General features: G+C 46.2%; 1 protein-coding gene across 2 annotated transcripts in view; it reads right to left on the reverse strand.

The window, feature by feature from the left end:
• The window catches only part of CEP135 (centrosomal protein 135), a 69,605-nt gene that overhangs the window by 43,075 nt on the left and 1,106 nt on the right, over positions 1-25,424 (reverse strand). For both annotated transcript variants that reach the window (XM_040334704.1, XM_040334707.1), the window contains exons 2-7: positions 11,159-11,312; positions 9,029-9,219; positions 5,846-6,013; positions 4,439-4,580; positions 4,193-4,277; positions 805-933 (exon numbers count right to left, since the gene is read on the reverse strand). In XM_040334704.1, coding sequence (XP_040190638.1) covers positions 805-933; positions 4,193-4,277; positions 4,439-4,580; positions 5,846-6,013; positions 9,029-9,219; positions 11,159-11,271 — 828 coding nt within the window. In that variant the 5' untranslated portion in view covers positions 11,272-11,312. The remainder of the gene's footprint in view (positions 1-804; positions 934-4,192; positions 4,278-4,438; positions 4,581-5,845; positions 6,014-9,028; positions 9,220-11,158; positions 11,313-25,424) is intronic.

Below are 25,424 nucleotides of genomic sequence, written 5' to 3' on the forward strand. Positions count from 1 at the left end.
CCTTCACCCCTCAACGCGGGCTTCGTCTGACAGATAGTAATGATTAAGACTCTGTGTCCCGTGATGTACGATAAAGAAAGCAGATACTTTGGTGGGAACAAGGTTATTTACAAAGACTTGCATAAAGAAAAACAAATGAGAAACAGTGACAAAAACAAATCAGATTCCTTCTCTTTTTAAGGCAAAGCATGATTGGGACAGAGTCAGCTTTTACCAGGATCCAAGACAACACAAGTCCTCCACTTCCTCTTAGCTACTGAACTACCAGCACCCAGTCTATTACACCACGCAGCGTTTGCTTCAGCAGGAATACGAACAAGTGGGATAATTTTGCTGATCTCAGTCTCGTAACAGCTCACCAGTCTGATTGCCTGAGGTGTGTGAGGAACCACTAACGTGAAAAACAAAAAACAAAAACACAAACCCAGTTCCCCAGAGCCAGCCCTTGTCCCATTATCCCACAAATACTCATATAGGGCCATTCAATGAACAGTAAAATTTATCATTTTTACATGACAGCTGAGAGTAAGATGAAAAAAAGTCATTGCCAAGCTTGCTAACCTCTTGACATTTTTACACATACTTTGGCAGACAAGGGGTTAAGCCATTTCGTTTTAAGCAATTAGTCTTATTGCTAGTGTATTTACCATGGTTGAAGTAATATTTGGAGTCTTTTTCTGCTCAGGGCATCTGTTCCAGGAGGCAATTCTAATTCTACAATGGTCAGTTCTGAGTTCAGAATGCGTGTCCAAGTTGTAAACAATGGTAAATCTACAGTAAAACAACCATGGGAAGAAGAAATACCTGAAGGTTTAGATGGGCCACAAGTTTCTCATTACTTCTGTATCTAGCTTCAAGAGAGATGACATCATGAGATCGTCCTCCATCCAGAGCCAATGCCAACCGCTCTACTTCTTTGTCTCTTAATTCAACCTATGATGAAACAAAGACTTTAACTATTAGAGTACATCACCATGTAGAATTTATTCAAACCTCATGTAGTATAGGGAACGGGCTAAGAGACTGTCCAATAAATGCTGTTGCCAACAGACTAATTAATTCAATATTTCAGCCTATTCACAAAAAACTGTCTACTAATCAGCCTAATTGATCAAGCTAGGTGATCAATTTTAGCCTGTACACTCTACAGAAATGTTTAAAAGGAAAAAAAATAAAATAAAGCATTAGACATCTGAGCGCAGTAACAATTTTGTAGCAGCCAATAGTAGCTAGCCTGCAAAAAAGATTACTGCATGTTGCTATGACCACTAAGGATACAACAATAAATACAGCATCACTAGTGGTTGATCGGGTAGTTATGCAGTAGATGAAAATAGACAGACACAAAAAGGAGAAAGAAAAACAAGTGTTTTCAAAGTATGAGAACATTCTAAATGTTAAAGTGATTGTAAAGTTAATGGAAAAAAAAAAAAAAAAAAAAAACACACACAACAAAAAAAACACTACATACACATGTCATATTTACCTATTCTATGCAATGGTTTTGCACAGAGCAGTCCTGATCCTCCTCTTCTGGGGTCCACCATCAGCACTCCTGGCTCCTCCCCAATAGCCACTTGCTATGGGGGCACTCATGGAGGCTCAGTCCTTAACCGGCTCTTTGTGGCCATTGACACAAACACATGCAAAACGCGGCTCAGCCCCACTCTCTCTCCACACAGGCTGTGGCTGACACGTCCAGAGAAAAGAGAGCTGTTGCTCTCAGGCACAGCGTGAATCAAGATTGGGCTCAGGTAAATATTTATGGGGGCTGGGGAAGCTGAAAACAATTGTCATTAAACCCAGAAAATTAAAAACTCTCATATGTTATAGTATTTTGTGTTGAGTGAACTATACCTAATTGATCCTGCCTTCAGTTCTTCCTACAATCTCTATGTCGCTATTGCAGACTGAGATTGTGTAGACCAGCTGTTGTCATCTACTGAGCATGCTGCAATTTCAGTTTCCTTCTAAGCTCTTCATTGCCTCTTTTCTGTGAAGCCTGTAGTTGGAAGCCCTTTCAGTGGTGACAGTGTGCCGCTGGAGGGCTTTGTTTAAAGGAAAGCATTTCATAATGTGCTCGGATGCGATGTACCATATATATTATTTTATAGGAGAAAGTTTTTTTTAAATTGCAGTGGTTTACTACTGCTTGAAGGAATAAAACAAATAAAAAAAATAAAAAACACACACCACCCCCATACGAAAACTTTAACCGTTTCTACTTTTTGTGAAATGTGCATTTTACCAGGCTTCCGTTTTTTTACATTTATGGTAGCCTTGTGCAAACAGTTTTACAGATTGCTAAGACGTTGTCCAATCACTTAAAGATGCATGTTCTCCACATTAAGCATATTACATAGGCTGGAGACAGTTTGTTATTGAAGCTCTAGATCAGTGGGTCTGCAACCTGTAAATCGCAATCTACCAGTAGATTGAGGCCAGATGACTGGTAGATCGCAGTCTGAGCTTGCTGACCCGCCATCCCAGAGCATCAAACTGAGTGCAATGCAGAGGGACTACTTGTAGAGTTGAAGCTGTAGTGGAGAGCCCCATAAGCCAATGTCTCCTCTGTAGTGCTGGCTCCTGTCCCATGTGGAGTGATACCAACTGCACTCCATCTCTTTTCCCCGCTAGCGGTCTGCCAGCAGCAGAAGAGATCTTTAGGTCAGGGTGAAGCAATACACTGGGCATAATAGTAGAAGGCTGCTTTCACCACCCCTGCTCCAACTGCCCCCCCCCCCCCCTTTTAGTTGCAGTAGCCAGGAGTGTACAGATGTCGCAGCAGGAGTTATATGTCCTCTCATGGTTATACACCCTGTCATGGTTGAAGTGTGCATCACCTGCCAAACATGACCCATTTAGGTGAATGAGGCCACAGTACAGCAAACTGGCGGGCCCATTTTGTTGTGATTGTTCACAGCAGAAGCCGATCTGTGGGTGCTGGGCACTCGATGTCCTCTAGCACCCGCTACTCGTTGGTTGACTTTACAGAACAAGGATCTGCCTATGTAAACAAGATGGATCGCCTTTCTGACAGGGGAGAAGGGATGAATTCACTGGAAATCTCTCCCCCTAGTAAAATTAGCACATACAGTACACAAATAGACTGTGCTAGGCACATAGTTAAACCCTTCCCAGCCAGTGTCATTAGTAAAGTGACCGTGCATATTTTTAGCACTAATCACTGTATTAGTGTCAATGGTTACCGCAAAATGTCAAAAGTCTCAGTAAGTGTCCAATTGTCCATTGCAGTCCCAGTATAAGTCGCTGATCGCCGCCATTACTAGTATTTAAAAAAAGATAAATAAAAAAAAAAAAAAAAAAAATCCATAAATATATACCGTAGGTTTGTAGACGCTATAACGTCCATGTAAACCTATCAACATACCCTTTTTGGAATTTTTTTTTACCAAAAATTATGTAGCAGAATACTATATATAACTATATAAATTTATGAAGAAATAAAAGTTTTTTACAATTTTTTTGGATATGTTTTATAGCAGAAAGTAAAAACATTTTTTTTTCTTTTTCCTTCTTTAAAATGTCAGTCTTTTTGTTTAGGCCCCTTCCACGCGGGTACGGACCTGCTTGCAGCGATCCGCCAGCTCAGCAGGAGATCTCTCCGCAGAGCCAGCGAATGACAGGTCCCTCTCTGCTCACTGAGCGGGGAGGGGCTTGTCCAGCGCCGCTGTCTCCTATGGAGAGATCGGACAAGCATGTCCGTTTTCATCAGATCTCACCCGATTCGATATGGACGGATGGCGACGTATCATCTTCCATCGGATTTTAGCCGATCAGATGTCAGCGGACATGTCACTGCTGACATCCGACGCTCCATAGAGATGTATGAAGCAGTCGTTCAGGTCCGCCAAAAAAACTGACAGGTGGACCTGACTGTGTGAAAAAAAATTTAAATAAATGCAGGAGATCAAATATCACCAAAAGAAAGCTGCATTTGTGGGGGGAAACACAATTACAAATTTTATTTGGGTACAGCATCGCACACCCCATAATTGTCAGTTAAAGTAATGCAGTGCTGTATCACGAAAAGTGGCCTCTGTATAATATTTGTAGATTTTATAATCTACCAAACAGTGTATGCCATATCAGATGACAAAAATATTTGCTTATAGTTAACATCTATTATGCACATGTAAGAAATGTAAATGTGTTTCAGATTGAAGCCAACCTTCTGATTGAAATGGTTAACTGCTTTCTCAGAGGTGTCCAGCTTTTGTCGTAAAGATGCCACGTCCTGTTGAAGTTCCCGAATTCTGAAATGTACAAAATAAAAGTGCATATTAATTACATGCCAGTCTGAAAGAATTGCTTTATATTGAATAATACTTCTAAGCAAATCGCATTTTGCAGTCAGATCATTTGCATTTTTATTCAACTAACAGTTCTGCTTTTTGGAGTAAAACAGACAACATACCTATCATCAGCAACTTGCAGCAGATCAGCAACATATGGATCTTCTGGCTGCGGTACAGGGTGGCTGCTCATACCAGATGGTGGGATGGGTTGGTCGATCTGCATGCGCTGACGCCTAAAAGGAATGTTTCTCTTCTTTCCACCTATTACAATTTAAGAAATAAATAGTATGCAAAGCGTTGGCAAACACAGCAAACGCATTTAGTGTGTGAAACTGTTTTAATAAATATACTTTATAATAAAAAAATAATATTATATCAGTCTCTCTCTGCAAAATATATATAGAAAATTTCTTGTATGACTAGGAAATTACTTGCGATTAAGGCTCCTTTCACACTGAGTTTTTCAGGCATTTTAGCGCTAAAAATAGCGCCTAAATACCGCCTGAAAAACTCCTGCCCTGCAGTCTCAATGTAAAAGCCTGAGGGCTTTCACACTGGAGCGGAAAGCAAATCCTGATTTATAAATGGTACCTGTGATGCATTTGCCTATATGTCTCAGTTTAATGCTCCCTGCTAGCCATGTGTGTTAGAGGTAGAAAGGAATTTCATGTGTGATTCATTCCTCTAACAGGTTATTGAAGTGCTAATGTCCCCTCACTATTCTAAACGTTAATTGATCTATTGTGTTGTGTGAAGAAGATCTGTGTTTACCCTTAAAAGATGTGTATTGTATCATCAGGCTAAATGATTAGAGAAGTGGTATGTTAATTATTCTGATTGCTTCAGTGTAGTAATTAACTCCACTGATGTCTTTATCTAAAGAAATGTGTCTGCATGGTCGGCTCCGACTTGTCTCCTATAATCTGTATGGAAAACCCCACTGTGTGAGGGGGGGCGGAGATTTCATTGTTCCTAACAGGTTGTAACCACATATAAGCTGAGTTTTTGTGTCATTAAAGTCTCTTGTTCCAGCATTAAGCCTTGGCATGTGTGGCTTATTATGGCGATTCCAGGAGGGGATGTTCTTGTATGGGGAGAAGGGAATGCTTGACGGGGATATCATTCTAATACCGCCACAGTACCCACTCTCACTTCTGCAATCCTCACCTAGGCAAGAACGACGTCCCTTGCCCCCCCACAGCCTCCAGGCAGTAGGACCATTCACAGAGTGCTGCATGAGCGGTTGGTTACGTGTGCAGTGAAAAGCCTGCTGTAGTTTCAGGAAACCATAACCCCCTCCTATAATCAAAATGGCAGCACTAGCAGCCCACAGTGGTAAGAATCAGCTGTGGAAAGACACAGTGCTGGACCCAGGCCACTGGCAAGTACCTGATTTTTAAAAGTCAGCAGCTACAGTATTTGTATTTGCAGACTTAAATCTAACTGATGTTCCTCTTTAATGAATAAGAAAAAAAAAAGTTTTACAGACACAGAAAAACAGCCATAAGATACGTTTCCACTCTAACCTGGTGTTTGCACTACAGCTTGCAGGTTCTTCTCTTGCAGCTGCTGAATCCTTTCCGTTTTGGCTTTACTCTCTTTTTCCATTGACCGAATCTTATGGACATATTGATTATTTAAAAATTTCAGGTCAGCTGTCTGGTTTTCAAGTTTTCTTAGAGAAGCTTTCAAGTCTTAAAAAATAAAAATAAAGCAAATAACAGAAAAAATAAATAAAAAGGAGCAATATACAAAACATTCTTTATACATCACTTCTGACTTCCTTCTAATGATAGTTCTACATGTCTGGCCTTACCACTTACTGGATTACAAGTATGCAGCCAGTGAAGATAGAGGAAACTCAAAATCTGCAGACACACTGGTTAAAAGGAGGAGACCAGCCGCGCGTGCACACACGAAACGTGGTCAGCTTACCCAAAAAGTGTCAAATGCCAGTTAAAAGTTTTTTCTGGTGTATTTTACAAAAACTAGATTTTTCTACTTACCCTTGGAGTCCTTAGGAGGGGAATCGGAATTTAGATACGGTCACATTATACCGCTACGTACAGCAAGATTGGACAATTTACAAAAAAGTACGTTTTAGACCAGCCCCAAGATAACCCTGCCTCTACCCAGGATTCCTCAGTTTTATGGAAAGCAATACCAAATGCATAAATAGAAACACAGATGGTTGGAGACTGTTCCCCTCAGTGGACTCCAAGAAAGGTTTTACAATACAAAAATCCTAATTTTATTTCCCATCCACTGAGGGCCACAGGAAGACAGATACAGTACTGTCGGGGCATTAAAGAATCAGTCTTATTGAGGGGTGGGCAACTTAGCAGCAGTCACCTACAGGCTCAATTAAATTAAACAGGGAACTTCTTACAGTCCAAATGCCACCCAAGGACCAAGACCAGAATTGGATCAGAAAAAAACAGGGACCCATCAACATGACCAGAGGAAGAACACGTAGAATAAATATGACTAAGCTCTAAAAAGGCCATCTCATATCTAGAGGGAATGACTGCACACAAACAGAATATTGAGCCTGAGGTGAATCCCGCAAGGGAAAGAAGACCCACTACATAATGTGGTCGAAAAAAAAAAAAAAAAAAAAAAAAAAGAGAAGAACAATCCTGAGAAGGGTCCAATGGCAACAGGTTTCGGTGATTAGACAAGGTGGTCTACAGGGAAAGGTCCAAAGCATTTTTACCTCAGGTTATGGATCCATCAAGGAAGACCTAACCCTGCTTGAACAAGTCCCTTGAAGTCCACATGACCAACTCTGTACCCTACAGAGAATTTCTAAAGCAGGAGACTGGTGTATTATGCCTGCTGTCTACCAGGGAGGCACAGGGCCCTCCAGCGATAATCTCCAGACAGAATTTGAGGCACACCTAGGTGTGTGAACCTCTCTGCTTAGCCCAAAGTGTAACGTTCCCCATGGCAAGGTCTTTCAAAAAGAGACCGCATGAATAAGGTGAAAACTCTGCATCGTCCAGCGCAAGAACCAGGTTACATTTTCTTCCATATGCAGGACTCTCACTCTTTAAGTGGAGGCACAACAGCAACTAGGTTGCGTCCAATAGAGTGTGAACCAGGAAACCTGCACAACATGGGGTCCCCCAACTTGACTACTGAAGAACCAGACAGTATTCTGGGTGATAGTGGCTCTCCAATGAGCAAAGCTTTCCCCTTGAGTACAGGGAAAAGAGGATCCCAGTCATCTGAGGAAACTGAAAAGGTGTATCAGACCTAGTCAATGAAAGACCGGCAAGTGGAGGCATGCTTTCATTCAGAAGGCCGATAGGAGGACTTAGTTGCTCTCTGAATTTGTGCCATTTGACTTTGAAAGTTGTTTATTAAAGTTTTTAATAAGCGTATACAGCAGAAGAGAAGAGTGTAAACATTTATGCAAACAGGTAAGGAAGGAGAAGAAAGGTCAGCACATTGGCAGTGATCAAACGCATAATAGGAAGGAAGCGTACCATCCCAACGATATCCGACATAGCGAGTATAGTCAATATATGAGGATACGTTTGACAGAGGAACAACCCTTCAGCATGGCATCCGCACCTCCAGGTCAGTGAAATTCTCAGGCCAAGACTTTGAGACAATTGAACGGTCAGAGTCAGGGTCTGAGGGGCCCTACTATATAAATAGATGGACAAGAATGGGGCTCAGCTGACTTCTCCTTAAACCTCCTCTGATGATGCAAGAGTATGCTCAGGCCTCCTGTGGCAATCTTGATCATAGTGTCAAATGAAGGAACAAAGAGACAATGTCCCTTGAAGGCCAATGCAGTCAGATGGCTTTTGTAAACAGCATGAGAAGGGGAACAGTTCTGACACACAGTCAGGTTGGGTGTAGGATCCTTCAGGGTAGAGGAATACCACAAACTGCAGTAGGAGCTCTGAAAGACAGAGACAGAGACAGAGACAGAGACAGAGACAGAGAGAGAGACAGAGAGAGAGACAGAGAGAGAGACAGAGACAGAGACAGAGACAGAGACAGAGAGAGAGAGACCCAAACCGATTTGGAGGCCCCTGACATCAAGGAAAATAATTTAGGCCTCACTCAAACTGAGATGAAGAATTTTTCTCAAAGGAGGATGAGAAAGGAGAGGGCATGTCTCAGTCATACAACTGTACTAGTAGCCTGGAGACCCTAAGCTGTTAACTGTTGCAGCAACTAACCCAGAATTGATTAGTCAAGTAATGACAAATTCCAGCAAGGGAGGAGAGCATCAGTTGTGACAACCATTCTGACAGGTACCTTTTAAATATCCTAAAGGAATCATAACTGTTAAGCTCCATTCACACCTAGGTGATTTGAATCGCCACGATTTTGCAAGATGCGTTTGTAATGCAATTACTTGTAAATGGCACACCAATTGTGCAATGATAAAACACTCTCCAATGGCGGCAAAATCACGACGCTGCGTCCAAAAGAAGCTCCTTTTTGATTGCCAAGCTTTGTGCATTGCAATTTATCATGCAGCAAAATCGCACCGCAAATGGGGTGCCATTAACATGTTCCCACGTTAGCCACGATTCAAATTGCCTGGGTGTGAATGGAGCCTAAAGACTTGAGAACATCCTGGGAAAACAACCAACTCCTTAAAATTAAAAAGTATAACCTGGCAGCATAGACATAACCTCAAAAAAAAAAAAAAAAAGAAAAAAGCCTCAGGTCCAGTGTCTGACCTTTAATGTGTCGATCTGATTCTTCTTTGATCTTCAGGAGTTCCAAGTGTAGCTCATTGTTTTCCCTGACAAGTCTAGCATTTTCTGCCTTGTACGGTTCTACCACAGAGTCAAAATTCTTATTCTCCTTCTCATTTTTGCTTACGCTTAACTTAGCATTGCGAAGGCTCTCTGTAGTATGAACGAGGTCACTGTGAAATGCAAACAAACCAAAATGTCAGACATAAAAAACAAAAAAGGATCAGCATAAAACAATGCAAAAAACTTAAGGCAAGGTCATACAATAGCTTTTCGGATCTGGGAAAATTGAAAATCTCAGCTTTTCTTTAAATTTCCTTACTAAACCGATAATTGCTGCACGTGGAAATCCTCTACTGCCATGAGGCCTAATCATTTAACAAGGCACATAAAAAATTGCTAGCATTAAACCAATTGGTGTGCGCGCAGTCTATTACATTAGGGTGTGCACCCCAAAGCGCAAGCACACGTGTTTATATCAGCAGAGCAGTGGACGGTGTCAGTAGTTTTTTATTTTTAAAATATTTTTTACAATATAAAATTTTAAATATTTTTCAGGTGCCTTGTTATGGGGCATTGGTGAAATATCAAGGGTCTAAAAAGACCCCTGATGTCTCACTTTTGAGACATAGAAAGACACTGAGCACAGAGATTACCCAATCACTTTCTATGCAGCCTGCAGTAAACATAGTTTACTGTACTTCAGCTAAGAATGAAGGCAGGAGTGATCATTACAGATCACTCAGTGTTCATTCAGAAAAGAAAGGCTGGTTAATTATTTACCAGCCCCTTCCATGCTTATGAGAGAAGAGAAGGGAAGCTGGCAGCACTGCAGGGGGGGGGGGGGGGGAAGATGGGAAGTAGGGGGAATCGGTACTGCACGTGGCGATTGGGGTGTGCCCAGCACAGTACTGCACATGGCGATTGGGGTGTGCCCAGCACAGTACTGCACATGGCGATTGGGGTGTGCCCAGCACACCCTGTGCGTACGCCTATGATTAAACCTTATGTCTGCTTCTAGCCAAAATCCTTATCTACTACCGGCATAATTTAGCAGAGATTAGGTAGTGAAGCCTAAGGCTAGCTATGGACTGTTTGAATCTCAGCAGATTCCTGCTAAACTGGCTGAGATTCGAACAATGTATGGGCAGGCTGAATGTACCAGGTTGATCGATCAATCAACCTGGGCACAAGCAGCCTGCTGGATTTTCGCTGGAAGCCGTGCCCGCTGGGAGGATACAATGGCTCGGAGGGAGGGATTTCCCTGTCAACACTGTCTGTGTAGATGGGGGAATTGATTGAATTTCTTTCCTGCAAGGACTTTTTGTGTGTAGAGGGCAAAGCATTAGAACTGTCAGGTCTGTGCCTGTACAGCGATGAGCTTGGTCATGTTTCAACTAGGATCTGACAAGCTCAGTCATGTTTGGACTTGGATCTCAACCCACATGTGCAAGGCCACCAGGAAGCCATCACCTCTACACCCGTTATGCATGTGTGGCTGCGGGACAGGAAATGCATTGGGCGCAGGTGATTAGTCCATAAAGGTGACAGCTTGCTGTTGGGTTCGCACACCAGATTGGATCCCTTTCCAAACTCGCCAGAGTTCATCACTAATGAATCCCAATCCTGTGTACACTGTATGATTAAGATAAGGGGTTTATTTCTGCTTTAAAGATATAAAACATAGCAAAATGGACATGTATTGCATATTTTGTTTTTAAAATTTGCCATGGCATTCACTAACTGTGCATATAAAATGGAGCTCAACTGAAGTGGTGTGATTGGGTCCAAAGTGATTATTATAATGTGCTTCTGTGCAATCATTACATCATACATAGGGCTTAGTAATATGAGCAGGTCACCCATAGCAATTAACAAAAACTGAAGACTGTCAATGGGCAGATACAGAGAAATAAAAAGAATGAAAAAAAAGGGACAAAATGTAATTAAAAAATAAATAAATAAAGCAAATAGAAGACATAACATTTTAGGAAACACTGAACTTGGGCTTTGAAACGTAGTCCTCCAAATACAAAAAATTGGCAAAAAAAAAAAAACCCCAACACACCAAAAGCACCACACACACACACAGATCAAAAGGAATGAAAATACCTGAAGAGTTTTTCAACTAGAGGTAAAGACTCAATGCCTAGTGGTTGCTTGTAGCCCAGCTGGTCCAGGCGCTTGCGGAGGTTAATAAATTTTCTTTCTGCGGCAGTGCTCATTGTAGAAGCTCTTATTGAGTCTCAAGGACTCAATTTCATTCCTTGGGGAAAAAAATAAATGTATTAATTAAAAACAGTAATCTAAATCTTCAAACAATCCTGTTAAAGCTGACATCAAGAACCAACTGTGTGCCTACATATTGCGTGCAAAATCATGACTGAAGCAAATCAATTAAATAAAACGTGATCCAAGTCGTTCCCTTTCACTTTTGTACAGTAACAAGCCGACCTTCAACCCTTTACTCAGGAAGTGCCCCGTCATACATCTGACTATCACATGCATCAGCTGATCTTCTACAATAAAAACAGTTTCTGAAACAAGTCAGAAAATGTATTCTGAAAGGAAAAACATTATCCGTCGCTGATCCCCTTTCATTTTTCTTACACATACATTAAACTTTAGAGTAAAAGCACAAACTGATAGAAAGAGCTGCTAGGTCACAATCTGGTGTTACCGTGGTAGCATTTGTGTGTACACATTACAGAAGAAATGTAAATATCTGCTGGACAATATAAGAAGACATTAATAATCACTATATATGATGGTAGTTCAGATTTTGGGGTTATATTTTTTATTTCAGTTTTAAACAAACTGGAGGTAGAACTGCTGCCTGGTTTTAAAGCTAAACGCCAGCAATTCCGCCACTTTGTAAAATCTTCTGGCTTATCCCCTTCGCCGATCAAGCCTTTTCTGGCACTTGCTTAAATCAGTAATTGTTTCTAGAAAATGACTTAGAAACCCCCCCAAACATTATATATTCTTTTAGAATAAAGAGGCGATTGTTGCAATATTTTACGTCACACAGTATTTGCGCAGTGGTTTTTCAAATGCATTTTTTTTTTAGGGGGGGGGGGGGGGAATACACTTTAATGAATTTTAATAAAAAATAAATAAAAAACAATGTTTTGGTAAAATATAAAAAAAGATGTTACACTTGAATTTTTTTTTCCAGGTTACCCGTCTAGAGTTACAGAGGAGGTCTAGTGCTAGAATTATCACGTGTGGTGCGAACACCGTTCACATATGTATGCGTTCGCTTTAATTATTATTCCCCCCCCCCTTATTTATTCTTTTACACGGTCCCTTTATCTTTTTGTTTGATACATTTAATATTCCTTGTAATAGGAATACAATAAAAAATAAATTATACATACAGAAACACAAAAATGAGTACACCCCTCACATTTTCTTAAAATATTTTATTATATATTTTCATGTGACAACACTGAAGAAATGACACTTTGCTACAATGTAAAGTAGTGAGTGTACAGCTTGTATAACAGTGTAAATTTGCTGTCCTCTCAAAATAACTCAACACACAGCCATTCATGTCTAAACCGCTGGCAACAAAAGTGAGTACACCCCTAAGTGAAAATGTCCAAATTGGGCCCAAAGTGTGAATATTTTGTGTGGCCACCATTATTTTCAAGCACTGCCCTAGCCCTCTTGGGCATGGAGTTTACCAGAGCTTCACAGGTTGCCACTGGAGTCCTTTTCCAGTCCTCCATGATGACATCACTGAGCTGGTGGATGTTAGAGACCTTGCTCTCCTCCACCTTCCATTTTAGGATGCCCCACATATGCTCAATAGGGTTTAGGGCTGGAGACATGCTTGGCCAGTCCATCACATTTACCCTCAGCTTCTTCAACAAGGCAGTGGTTGTTTTTGAGGTGTGTTTGGGCCCAGTCTCTGAAGGGAGGGGATCATGCTCTGCTTCAGTGTGTCACAGTACATGTTGGCATTCATGGTTCCCTTAATGGACTGTAGCTCCCCAGTGCCGGCAGCACTCATGCAGCCCCAGGCCATGACACTCCCACCAACATGCTTGACTGTAGGCAAGAAACACTTGTCTTTGTACCCCTTATCTAGTTGCCGCCACACACGCTTGGCACCATCTGAACCAAATATGTTTATCTTGGTCTCATCAGACCACAGGACATATGTAAAAGGGGTATGTAGAGGCGCTTGCCAGTTAAAATAAATAAATAACTATAATGCCAAATATCGCACATGTATGGATAATGATCATTAGATCCAATATAAATGTTCCACTCCTTTTTTCAATAACCTTCAAAGCATCTACATTGAGATGTGCAAGGTGGAAAATAGTGAGAATTAATAGAATTAAAATAAAGACTAAAAATATTAATTGATAGTCAATACATTAATAGCAATCCAATATTGTCACCAAACAGTGATAACACGTGAGTGATCGTTTCCATAAGAAAATCCAAAAACACACAGTGTAAACTCTGGGTGATAAATAATGTAAAAAGGCAAACATCAATAATTGTGAATAAATACATTCAAGTAAAAATATATATATATATATATATATATATATATATATATATATATATATATATATATATATATATATACATACACACACACATAAAAAATATAAAAAAATATTATCTATATATATAAAACTCAACGTGTGTGTGTGTGTGTATGTATGTATGTATGTTCCAGCATCACGTCCAAGCGGCTAAAGATATTAACATGAAACTTGGCACACATGTTACTTATATGTCAGCAACAAACATAGGATAGGTGGTTTAACCCTTACCCACCCCCATTTGCCATGGTCGGGATTTTCCTTTAAAGTCCCATTCAACTCTATGGGAAATACATCTTACTTCATAACTTCCAAACGGCTGTAGATATTTCGATAACACTTGGTCACATGTTACTTATATGTCCACTTAAAACTATAGGATAGTTAACTTATCCCTTAACTACCCCCATTTGTGAGGGTCGGGGTTTTTGTTTAAAGTCCCATGCAAATCAATGGGAAATGTATGTTCCCACATAACTTCTGTACGCCTGGAGATATTTCAATAATACCTGGTACACATATTACTTATATGCCAAATAAAAATATATGACAGTTAAATTAACCCTTATATAAAAGATGGGTATATTTATATTACTATGATTTTCCTCCCCAAAAGGTTAACGCTACTTAGTCATAGGTATATGACCTAGTCATACCTATGACTAAGTAGCGTTGATCTGCTACGCAACGCGTCAGATGAAGGAAAGTGCCGTCGGTGACGTCATCTCCGCTCGCGGCCGAGAGCGGAGATCTGCTACCTTGTATACAACACTCGCTGCATGCTGTTTTACATCTTGGTAAATGTGAGTGTAATATATATTTTAATCGTTTTATTAAAATCTTGTTGAACATATTACACTATGGAGCTTGCATTTACTTTCATGCGAGTGGTCTGGAGTAACCCTTTGTTGGACGTTTTGGAGTGACCCATAGCTTCCTTGGATTGAGAGTGTGTATTGCTGAATCCTTAATTACATCTAACAGGCTGGTTTAACCTGTTCTGAGGTGAGAGGCTAGAATTACCTTCACGTTTGGGTCTGCACTAACTACACTGGAGTATCGTGCGGTGGATTGCAGCAATTTATCTGCTTTAAAACACTATTTGCACTTTTTTGGAAAAGTTTGGACTCGCACTTTATTATAAGTCTTTTTGCACCTTTTTTTGGAATTTTTTATCAAAAGCTGAGATTGACTTGGAATACTATATAAACTTGAATTTATTAATTACTAGCTGAATACCCGGCGTTGCCCGGTCTTCCTATCTTAACCTTTTGGGGAGGAAAATCATAGTAATATAAATATACCCATCTTTTATATAAGGGTCTAGGTAAGGGTTAATTTAACTGTCATATATTTTTATTTGGCATATAAGTAATATGTGTACCAGGTATTATTGAAATATCTCCAGGCGTACAGAAGTTATGTGGGAACATACATTTCCCATTGATTTGCATGGGACTTTAAACAAAAATCCCGACCCTCACAAATGGGGGTAGTTAAGGGATAAATTAACTATCCTATAGTTTAAGTGGACATATAAGTAACATGTGACCAAGTGTTATCGAAATATCTACAGCCGTTTGGAAGTTATGAAGTAAGATGTATTTCCCATAGAGTTGAATGGGACTTTAAAGGAAAATCCCGACCATGGCAAATGGGGGTGGGTATATATATATATCTCTATCTATATCATTTTTTACTTGAACGTATTTATTCACAATTATTGATGTTTGCCTTTTTACATTATTTATCACCCAGAGTTTACACTGTGTGTTTTTGGATTTTCTTATGGAAACGATCACTCACGTGTTATCACTGTTTGGTGACAATATTGGATTGCTATTAATGTATTGACTATCAATTAATATTTTTAGTCTTTATTTTAATTCTATTAATTCTCACTATTTTCCACCTTGCACATCTCAATGTAGATGCTTTGAAGGTTATTGAAAAAAGGAGTGGAACATTTATATTGGATCTAATGATCATTATCCATACATGTGCGATATTTGGCATTATAGTTATTTATTTATTTTAACTGGCAAGCGCCTCTACATACCCCTTTTACATATGTCTTTTGGTGTGTGAGCACTATTTTGGTAGTGGCTGCTGCTTTTATATATTTTAGCTGTCATTGATATTATTTAGATATTTACGGTTAGGTTGGTTTTGCGCATTAGTTCCCCCCATACACATCAGACCACAGGACATGCTTCCAGTTTTTTATTTATTTTTTATGAAAAAAACTTCTGAAATTATTTATCTTTATTTAATATTTTTTACAGAAACCTGACATTTTAACAGGGGTGTGTAGACTTTTCACACACACACACACACACACACACACACACACACATTTTGCCTTTCATTTCTATTTCAAGGTGAGTGTTACATCGACTTTAAAGGCGACATCTCCATGTAAGGAATCAAAGTAATCAAGCTGAGCTGTCAGTGTAACTAGTAGTGTCGGCTCCATCCTTGCACTCTGCTGCAAAGAATTCCAGAGGAGGGACCGATTGGGGTGGATCATGCCATCTACCAGCACTCCTCTCCTACACATACTGTCCCTCCGCACTCCTCTCCTACACATACTGTCCCATGTCCCTCCGCACTCCTCTCCTACACATACTGTCCCATGTCCCTCCGCACTCCTCTCCTACACATACTGTCCCATGTCCCTCCGCACTCCTCTCCTACACATTCTGTCCCATGTCCCTCCACACTCCTCTCCCACACATTCTGTCCCATGTCCCTACACACTCCTCTCCCACACATTCTGTCCCATGTCCCTCCACACTCCTCTCCCACACATTCTGTCCCATGTCCCTCCACACTCCTCTCCCACACATACTGCCCCATGTCCCTCCGCACTCCTCTCCCACACATTCTGTCCCATGTCCCTCCGCACTCCTCTCCTACACATACTGTCCCATGTCCCTCCGCACTCCTCTCCTACACATACTGTCCCATGTCCCTCCACACTCCTCTCCTACACATACTGTCCCTCCGCACTCCTCTCCTACACATACTGTCCCATGTCCCTCCGCACTCCTCTCCTACACATACTGTCCCATGTCCCTCCGCACTCCTCTCCTACACATACTGTCCCATGTCCCTCCGCACTCCTCTCCTACACATACTGTCCCATGTCCCTCCGCACTCCTCTCCTACACATACTGTCCCATGTCCCTCCGCACTCCTCTCCCACACATACTGTCCCATGTCACTCCGCACTCCTCTCCCACACATACTGTCCCTCCGCACTCCTCTCCTACACATACTGTCCCATGTCCCTCCGCACTCCTCTCCTACACATACTGTCCCATGTTCCTCCACACTCCTCTCCTACACATACTGTCCCATGTCCCTCCGCGCTCCTCTCCTACACATACTGTCCCATGTCCCTCCACACTCCTCTCCCACACATACTGTCCCATGTCCCTCTGCACTCCTCTCCTACACATACTGTCCCATGTCCCTCCGCACTCCTCTCCCACACATACTGTCCCTCCGCACTCCTCTCCTACACATACTGTCCCATGTCCCTCCGCTCTCCTCTCCCACACATACTGTCCCTCCGCACTCCTCTCCTACACATACTGTCCCATGTCCCTCCGCTCTCCTCTCCCACACATACTGTCCCATGTTCCTCCACACTCCTCTCCTACACATACTGTCCCATGTCCCTCCGCACTTCTCTCCTACACATACTGTCCCATGTCCCTCCGCACTCCTCTCCTACACATACTGTCCCATGTCCCTCCGCACTCCTCTCCTACACATACTGTCCCATGTCCCTCCACACTCCTCTCCTACACATACTGTCCCATGTCACTCCGCACTCCTCTCCCACACATACTGTCCCTCCGCACTCCTCTCCTACACATACTGTCCCATGTCCCTCCGCACTCCTCTCCTACACATACTGTCCCATGTCCCTCCGCACTCCTCTCCTACACATACTGTCCCATGTCCCTCCGCGCTCCTCTCCTACACATACTGTCCCATGTCCCTCCGCACTCCTCTCCCACACATACTGTCCCTCCGCACTCCTCTCCTACACATACTGTCCCATGTCCCTCCGCACTCCTCTCCTACACATACTGTCCCATGTCCCTCCACACTCCTCTCCTACACATACTGTCCCATGTCCCTCCGCACTCCTCTCCTACACATACTGTCCCATGTCCCTCCACACTCCTCTCCCACACATACTGTCCCATGTCCCTCCGCACTCCTCTCCTACACATACTGTCCCATGTTCCTCCACACTCCTCTCCTACACATACTGTCCCATGTCCCTCTGCGCTCCTCTCCTACACATACTGTCCCATGTCCCTCCACACTCCTCTCCCACACATACTGTCCCATGTCCCTCTGCACTCCTCTCCCACACATACTGTCCCATGTGCCTCCGCTCTCCTCTCCTACACATACTGTCCCATGTCCCTCCGCACTCCTCTCCTACACATACTGTCCCTCCGCACTCCTCTCCTACACATACTGTCCCATGTCCCTCCGCTCTCCTCTCCTACACATACTGTCCCATGTCCCTCCGCACTCCTCTCCTACACATACTGTCCCATGTCCCTCCGCACTCCTCTCCCACACATACTGTCCCATGTCCCTCCGCACTCCTCTCCTACACATACTGTCCCATGTCCCTCCACACTCCTCTCCCACACATACTGTCCCATGTCCCTCCGCTCTCCTCTCCTACACATACTGTCCCATGTCCCTCCGCTCTCCTCTCCTACACATACTGTCCCATGTCCCTCCGCGCTCCTCTCCTACACATACTGTCCCATGTCCCTCCACACTCCTCTCCTACACATACTGTCCCATGTCCCTCCACACTCCTCTCCTACACATACTGTCCCATGTCCCTCCGCACTCCTCTCCTACACATACTGTCCCATGTCCCTCCACACTCCTCTCCTACACATACTGTCCCATGTCCCTCCGCTCTCCTCTCCTACACATACTGTCCCATGTCCCTCCGCACTCCTCTCCTACACATACTGTCCCATGTCCCTCCACACTCCTCTCCTACACATACTGTCCCATGTCCCTCCACACTCCTCTCCTACACATACTGTCCCATGTCCCTCCGCACTCCTCTCCTACACATACTGTCCCATGTCCCTCCACACTCCTCTCCTACACATACTGTCCCATGTCCCTCCGCACTCCTCTCCTACACATACTGTCCCATGTCCCTCCACACTCCTCTCCCACACATTCTGTCCCATGTCCCTCCACACTCCTCTCCTACACATACTGTCCCATGTCCCTCCGCACTCCTCTCCTACACATACTGTCCCATGTCCCTCCGCACTCCTCTCCTACACATACTGTCCCATGTCCCTCCGCACTCCTCTCCTACACATACTGTCCCTCCGCACTCCTCTCCTACACATACTGTCCCATGTCCCTCCGCACTCCTCTCCTACACATACTGTCCCATGTCCCTCCACACTCCTCTCCTACACATACTGTCCCATGTCCCTCCACACTCCTCTCCTACACATACTGTCCCATGTCCCTCCACACTCCTCTCCCACACATACTGTCCCATGTCACTCTGCACTCCTCTCCTACACATACTGTCCCATGTCCCTCCGCACTCCTCTCCTACACATACTGTCCCATGTCCCTCTGCACTCCTCTCCTACACATACTGTCCCATGTCCCTCCGCACTCCTCTCCTACACATACTGTCCCATGTCCCTCCGCACTCCTCTCCCACACATACTGTCCCTCCGCACTCCTCTCCTACACATACTGTCCCATGTCCCTCCGCTCTCCTCTCCTACACATACTGTCCCATGTCCCTCCGCTCTCCTCTCCTACACATACTGTCCCATGTCCCTCCGCTCTCCTCTCCTACACATACTGTCCCATGTCCCTCCGCGCTCCTCTCCTACACATACTGTCCCATGTCCCTCCGCGCTCCTCTCCTACACATACTGTCCCACGTCCCTCCACACTCCTCTCCTACACATACTGTCCCACGTCCCTCCACACTCCTCTCCTACACATACTGTCCCTCCGCACTCCTCTCCTACACATACTGTCCCTCCGCACTCCTCTCCTACACATACTGTCCCTCCGCACTCCTCTCCTACACATACTGTCCCTCCGCACTCCTCTCCTACACATACTGTCCCATGTCCCTCCGCACTCCTCTCCTACACATACTGTCCCATGTCCCTCCGCACTCCTCTCCTACACATACTGTCCCATGTCCCTCCGCACTCCTCTCCCACACATACTGTCCCATGTCACTCCTCTCCTACACATACTGTCCCATGTCCCTCCGCACTCCTCTCCTACACATACTGTCCCATGTCCCTCCGCACTCCTCTCCCACACATACTGTCCCATGTCACTCCTCTCCTACACATACTGTCCCATGTCCCTCCGCGCTCCTCTCCTACACATACTGTCCCATGTCCCTCCGCACTCCTCTCCTACACATACTGTCCCATGTCCCTCCGCACTCCTCTCCTACACATACTGTCCCATGTCCCTCCGCACTCCTCTCCTACACATACTGTCCCATGTCCCTCCGCTCTCCTCTCCTACACATACTGTCCCATGTCCCTCCGCACTCCTCTCCTACACATACTGTCCCATGTCCCTCCGCACTCCTCTCCTACACATACTGTCCCATGTCCCTCCGCGCTCCTCTCCTACACATACTGTCCCATGTCCCTCTGCTCTCCTCTCCTACACATACTGTCCCATGTCCCTCCACACTCCTCTCCTACACATACTGTCCCATGTCACTCCTCTCCTACACATACTGTCCCATGTCCCTCTGCTCTCCTCTCCTACACATACTGTCCCATGTCCCTCCGCTCTCCTCTCCTACACATACTGTCCCTCCGCACTCCTCTCCTACACATACTGTCCCATGTCCCTCCGCACTCCTCTCCTACACATACTGTCCCATGTCCCTCCGCACTCCTCTCCTACACATACTGTCCCATGTCCCTCCACACTCCTCTCCTACACATACTGTCCCATGTCACTCCTCTCCTACACATACTGTCCCATGTCCCTCCGCACTCCTCTCCTACACATACTGTCCCATGTCCCTCCGCTCTCCTCTCCTACACATACTGTCCCATGTCCCTCCGCACTCCTCTCCTACACATACTGTCCCATGTCTCTCCGCACTCCTCTCCTACACATACTGTACCATGTCCCTCCGCACTCCTCTCCTACACATACTGTCCCTCCGCACTCCTCTCCTACACATACTGTCCCATGTCCCTCCGCACTCCTCTCCTACACATACTGTCCCATGTCCCTCCGCACTCCTCTCCTACACATACTGTCCCATGTCCCTCCGCACTCCTCTCCTACACATACTGTCCCATGTCCCTCCACACTCCTCTCCTACACATACTGTCCCTCCGCACTCCTCTCCTACACATACTGTCCCATGTCCCTCCGCACTCCTCTCCTACACATACTGTCCCATGTCCCTCCACACTCCTCTCCTACACATACTGTCCCATGTCCCTCCGCACTCCTCTCCTACACATACTGTCCCATGTCCCTCCCCCCTCCTCTCCCACACATACTGTCCCATGTCCCTCCGCACTCCTCTCCTACACATACTGTCCCATGTTCCTCCACACTCCTCTCCTACACATACTGTCCCATGTCCCTCTGCGCTCCTCTCCTACACATACTGTCCCATGTCCCTCCACACTCCTCTCCCACACATACTGTCCCATGTCCCTCTGCACTCCTCTCCCACACATACTGTCCCATGTGCCTCCGCTCTCCTCTCCTACACATACTGTCCCATGTCCCTCCGCACTCCTCTCCTACACATACTGTCCCTCCGCACTCCTCTCCTACACATACTGTCCCATGTCCCTCCGCTCTCCTCTCCTACACATACTGTCCCATGTCCCTCCGCACTCCTCTCCTACACATACTGTCCCATGTCCCTCCGCTCTCCTCTCCTACACATACTGTCCCATGTCCCTCCGCGCTCCTCTCCTACACATACTGTCCCATGTCCCTCCACACTCCTCTCCTACACATACTGTCCCATGTCCCTCCACACTCCTCTCCTACACATACTGTCCCATGTCCCTCCGCACTCCTCTCCTACACATACTGTCCCATGTCCCTCCACACTCCTCTCCTACACATACTGTCCCATGTCCCTCCGCTCTCCTCTCCTACACATACTGTCCCATGTCCCTCCGCACTCCTCTCCTACACATACTGTCCCATGTCCCTCCACACTCCTCTCCTACACATACTGTCCCATGTCCCTCCACACTCCTCTCCTACACATACTGTCCCATGTCCCTCCGCACTCCTCTCCTACACATACTGTCCCATGTCCCTCCACACTCCTCTCCTACACATACTGTCCCATGTCCCTCCGCTCTCCTCTCCTACACATACTGTCCCATGTCCCTCCGCACTCCTCTCCTACACATACTGTCCCATGTCCCTCCACACTCCTCTCCCACACATTCTGTCCCATGTCCCTCCACACTCCTCTCCTACACATACTGTCCCATGTCCCTCCGCACTCCTCTCCTACACATACTGTCCCATGTCCCTCCGCACTCCTCTCCTACACATACTGTCCCATGTCCCTCCGCACTCCTCTCCTACACATACTGTCCCTCCGCACTCCTCTCCTACACATACTGTCCCATGTCCCTCCGCACTCCTCTCCTACACATACTGTCCCATGTCCCTCCACACTCCTCTCCTACACATACTGTCCCATGTCCCTCCACACTCCTCTCCTACACATACTGTCCCATGTCCCTCCACACTCCTCTCCCACACATACTGTCCCATGTCACTCTGCACTCCTCTCCTACACATACTGTCCCATGTCCCTCCGCACTCCTCTCCTACACATACTGTCCCATGTCCCTCTGCACTCCTCTCCTACACATACTGTCCCATGTCCCTCCGCACTCCTCTCCTACACATACTGTCCCATGTCCCTCCGCACTCCTCTCCCACACATACTGTCCCTCCGCACTCCTCTCCTACACATACTGTCCCATGTCCCTCCGCTCTCCTCTCCTACACATACTGTCCCATGTCCCTCCGCTCTCCTCTCCTACACATACTGTCCCATGTCCCTCCGCTCTCCTCTCCTACACATACTGTCCCATGTCCCTCCGCGCTCCTCTCCTACACATACTGTCCCACGTCCCTCCACACTCCTCTCCTACACATACTGTCCCACGTCCCTCCACACTCCTCTCCTACACATACTGTCCCTCCGCACTCCTCTCCTACACATACTGTCCCTCCGCACTCCTCTCCTACACATACTGTCCCTCCGCACTCCTCTCCTACACATACTGTCCCTCCGCACTCCTCTCCTACACATACTGTCCCATGTCCCTCCGCACTCCTCTCCTACACATACTGTCCCATGTCCCTCCGCACTCCTCTCCTACACATACTGTCCCATGTCCCTCCGCACTCCTCTCCCACACATACTGTCCCATGTCACTCCTCTCCTACACATACTGTCCCATGTCCCTCCGCACTCCTCTCCTACACATACTGTCCCATGTCCCTCCGCACTCCTCTCCCACACATACTGTCCCATGTCACTCCTCTCCTACACATACTGTCCCATGTCCCTCCGCGCTCCTCTCCTACACATACTGTCCCATGTCCCTCCGCACTCCTCTCCTACACATACTGTCCCATGTCCCTCCGCACTCCTCTCCTACACATACTGTCCCATGTCCCTCCGCACTCCTCTCCTACACATACTGTCCCATGTCCCTCCGCTCTCCTCTCCTACACATACTGTCCCATGTCCCTCCGCACTCCTCTCCTACACATACTGTCCCATGTCCCTCCGCACTCCTCTCCTACACATACTGTCCCATGTCCCTCCGCGCTCCTCTCCTACACATACTGTCCCATGTCCCTCTGCTCTCCTCTCCTACACATACTGTCCCATGTCCCTCCACACTCCTCTCCTACACATACTGTCCCATGTCACTCCTCTCCTACACATACTGTCCCATGTCCCTCTGCTCTCCTCTCCTACACATACTGTCCCATGTCCCTCCGCTCTCCTCTCCTACACATACTGTCCCTCCGCACTCCTCTCCTACACATACTGTCCCATGTCCCTCCGCACTCCTCTCCTACACATACTGTCCCATGTCCCTCCGCACTCCTCTCCTACACATACTGTCCCATGTCCCTCCACACTCCTCTCCTACACATACTGTCCCATGTCACTCCTCTCCTACACATACTGTCCCATGTCCCTCCGCACTCCTCTCCTACACATACTGTCCCATGTCCCTCCGCTCTCCTCTCCTACACATACTGTCCCATGTCCCTCCGCACTCCTCTCCTACACATACTGTCCCATGTCTCTCCGCACTCCTCTCCTACACATACTGTACCATGTCCCTCCGCACTCCTCTCCTACACATACTGTCCCTCCGCACTCCTCTCCTACACATACTGTCCCATGTCCCTCCGCACTCCTCTCCTACACATACTGTCCCATGTCCCTCCGCACTCCTCTCCTACACATACTGTCCCATGTCTCTCCGCACTCCTCTCCTACACATACTGTCCCATGTCCCTCCGCGCTCCTCTCCTACACATACTGTCCCATGTCCCTCCGCGCTCCTCTCCTACACATACTGTCCCATGTCCCTCCGCACTCCTCTCCTACACATACTGTCCCATGTCCCTCCGCGCTCCTCTCCTACACATACTGTCCCATGTCCCTCCGCGCTCCTCTCCTACACATACTGTCCCATGTCCCTCCGCTCTCCTACACATACTGTCCCATGTCCCTCCGCACTCCTCTCCTACACATACTGTCCCATGTCACTCCTCTCCTACACATACTGTCCCATGTCCCTCCGCACTCCTCTCCTACACATACTGTCCCATGTCCCTCCGCTCTCCTCTCCTACACATACTGTCCCATGTCCCTCCGCACTCCTCTCCTACACATACTGTCCCATGTCCCTCCGCACTCCTCTCCTACACATACTGTCCCTCCGCACTCTTCTCCTACACATACTGTCCCATGTCTCTCCGCACTCCTCTCCTACACATACTGTCCCATGTCCCTCCGCACTCCTCTCCTACACATACTGTCCCATAAGACTTGCCCATTGTGGAAGGCGCTGACTCACCCTGGTCTCTCTCCGGACAACACCAGGAAAAGAGAGGGGAGAGGGGAGAGAGGGGAGAGAGGAGAGAGAGAACACCCCAGGAAGAGAGAAAGAGAGGGGGGGACACCCCAGGAAGAGAGAGGGGGGGCACACCAGGAAGAGAGAGAGAGGGGGGGACACCCCAGGAAGAGAGAGGGGGGGCACACCAGGAAGAGAGAGGGGGGGCACACCAGGAAGAGAGAGGGGGGCACACCAGGAAGAGAGAGGGGGGGGCACACCAGGAAGAGAGAGGGGGGGGCACACCAGGAAGAGAGAGGGGGGGGCACACCAGGAAGAGAGAGGGGGGGGCACACCAGGAAGAGAGAGGGGGGGGCACACCAGGAAGAGAGAGGGGGGACACACCAGGAAGAGAGAGGGGGGACACACCAGGAAGAGAGAGGGGGGCACACCAGGAAGAGAGAGGGGGGCACACCAGGAAGAGAGAGGGGGGGGCACACCAGGAAGAGAGAGGGGGACACACCAGGAAGAGAGAGGGGGACACACCAGGAAGAGAGAGGGGGGGGGCACACCAGGAAGAGAGAGGGGGGGGCACACCAGGAAGAGAGAGGGGGGGGCACACCAGGAAGAGAGAGGGGGGGGCAC

Source organism: Rana temporaria, chromosome 1, assembly GCF_905171775.1.
Source record: "Rana temporaria chromosome 1, aRanTem1.1, whole genome shotgun sequence".
In the NCBI taxonomy this organism is placed as follows: domain Eukaryota; kingdom Metazoa; phylum Chordata; class Amphibia; order Anura; family Ranidae; genus Rana; species Rana temporaria.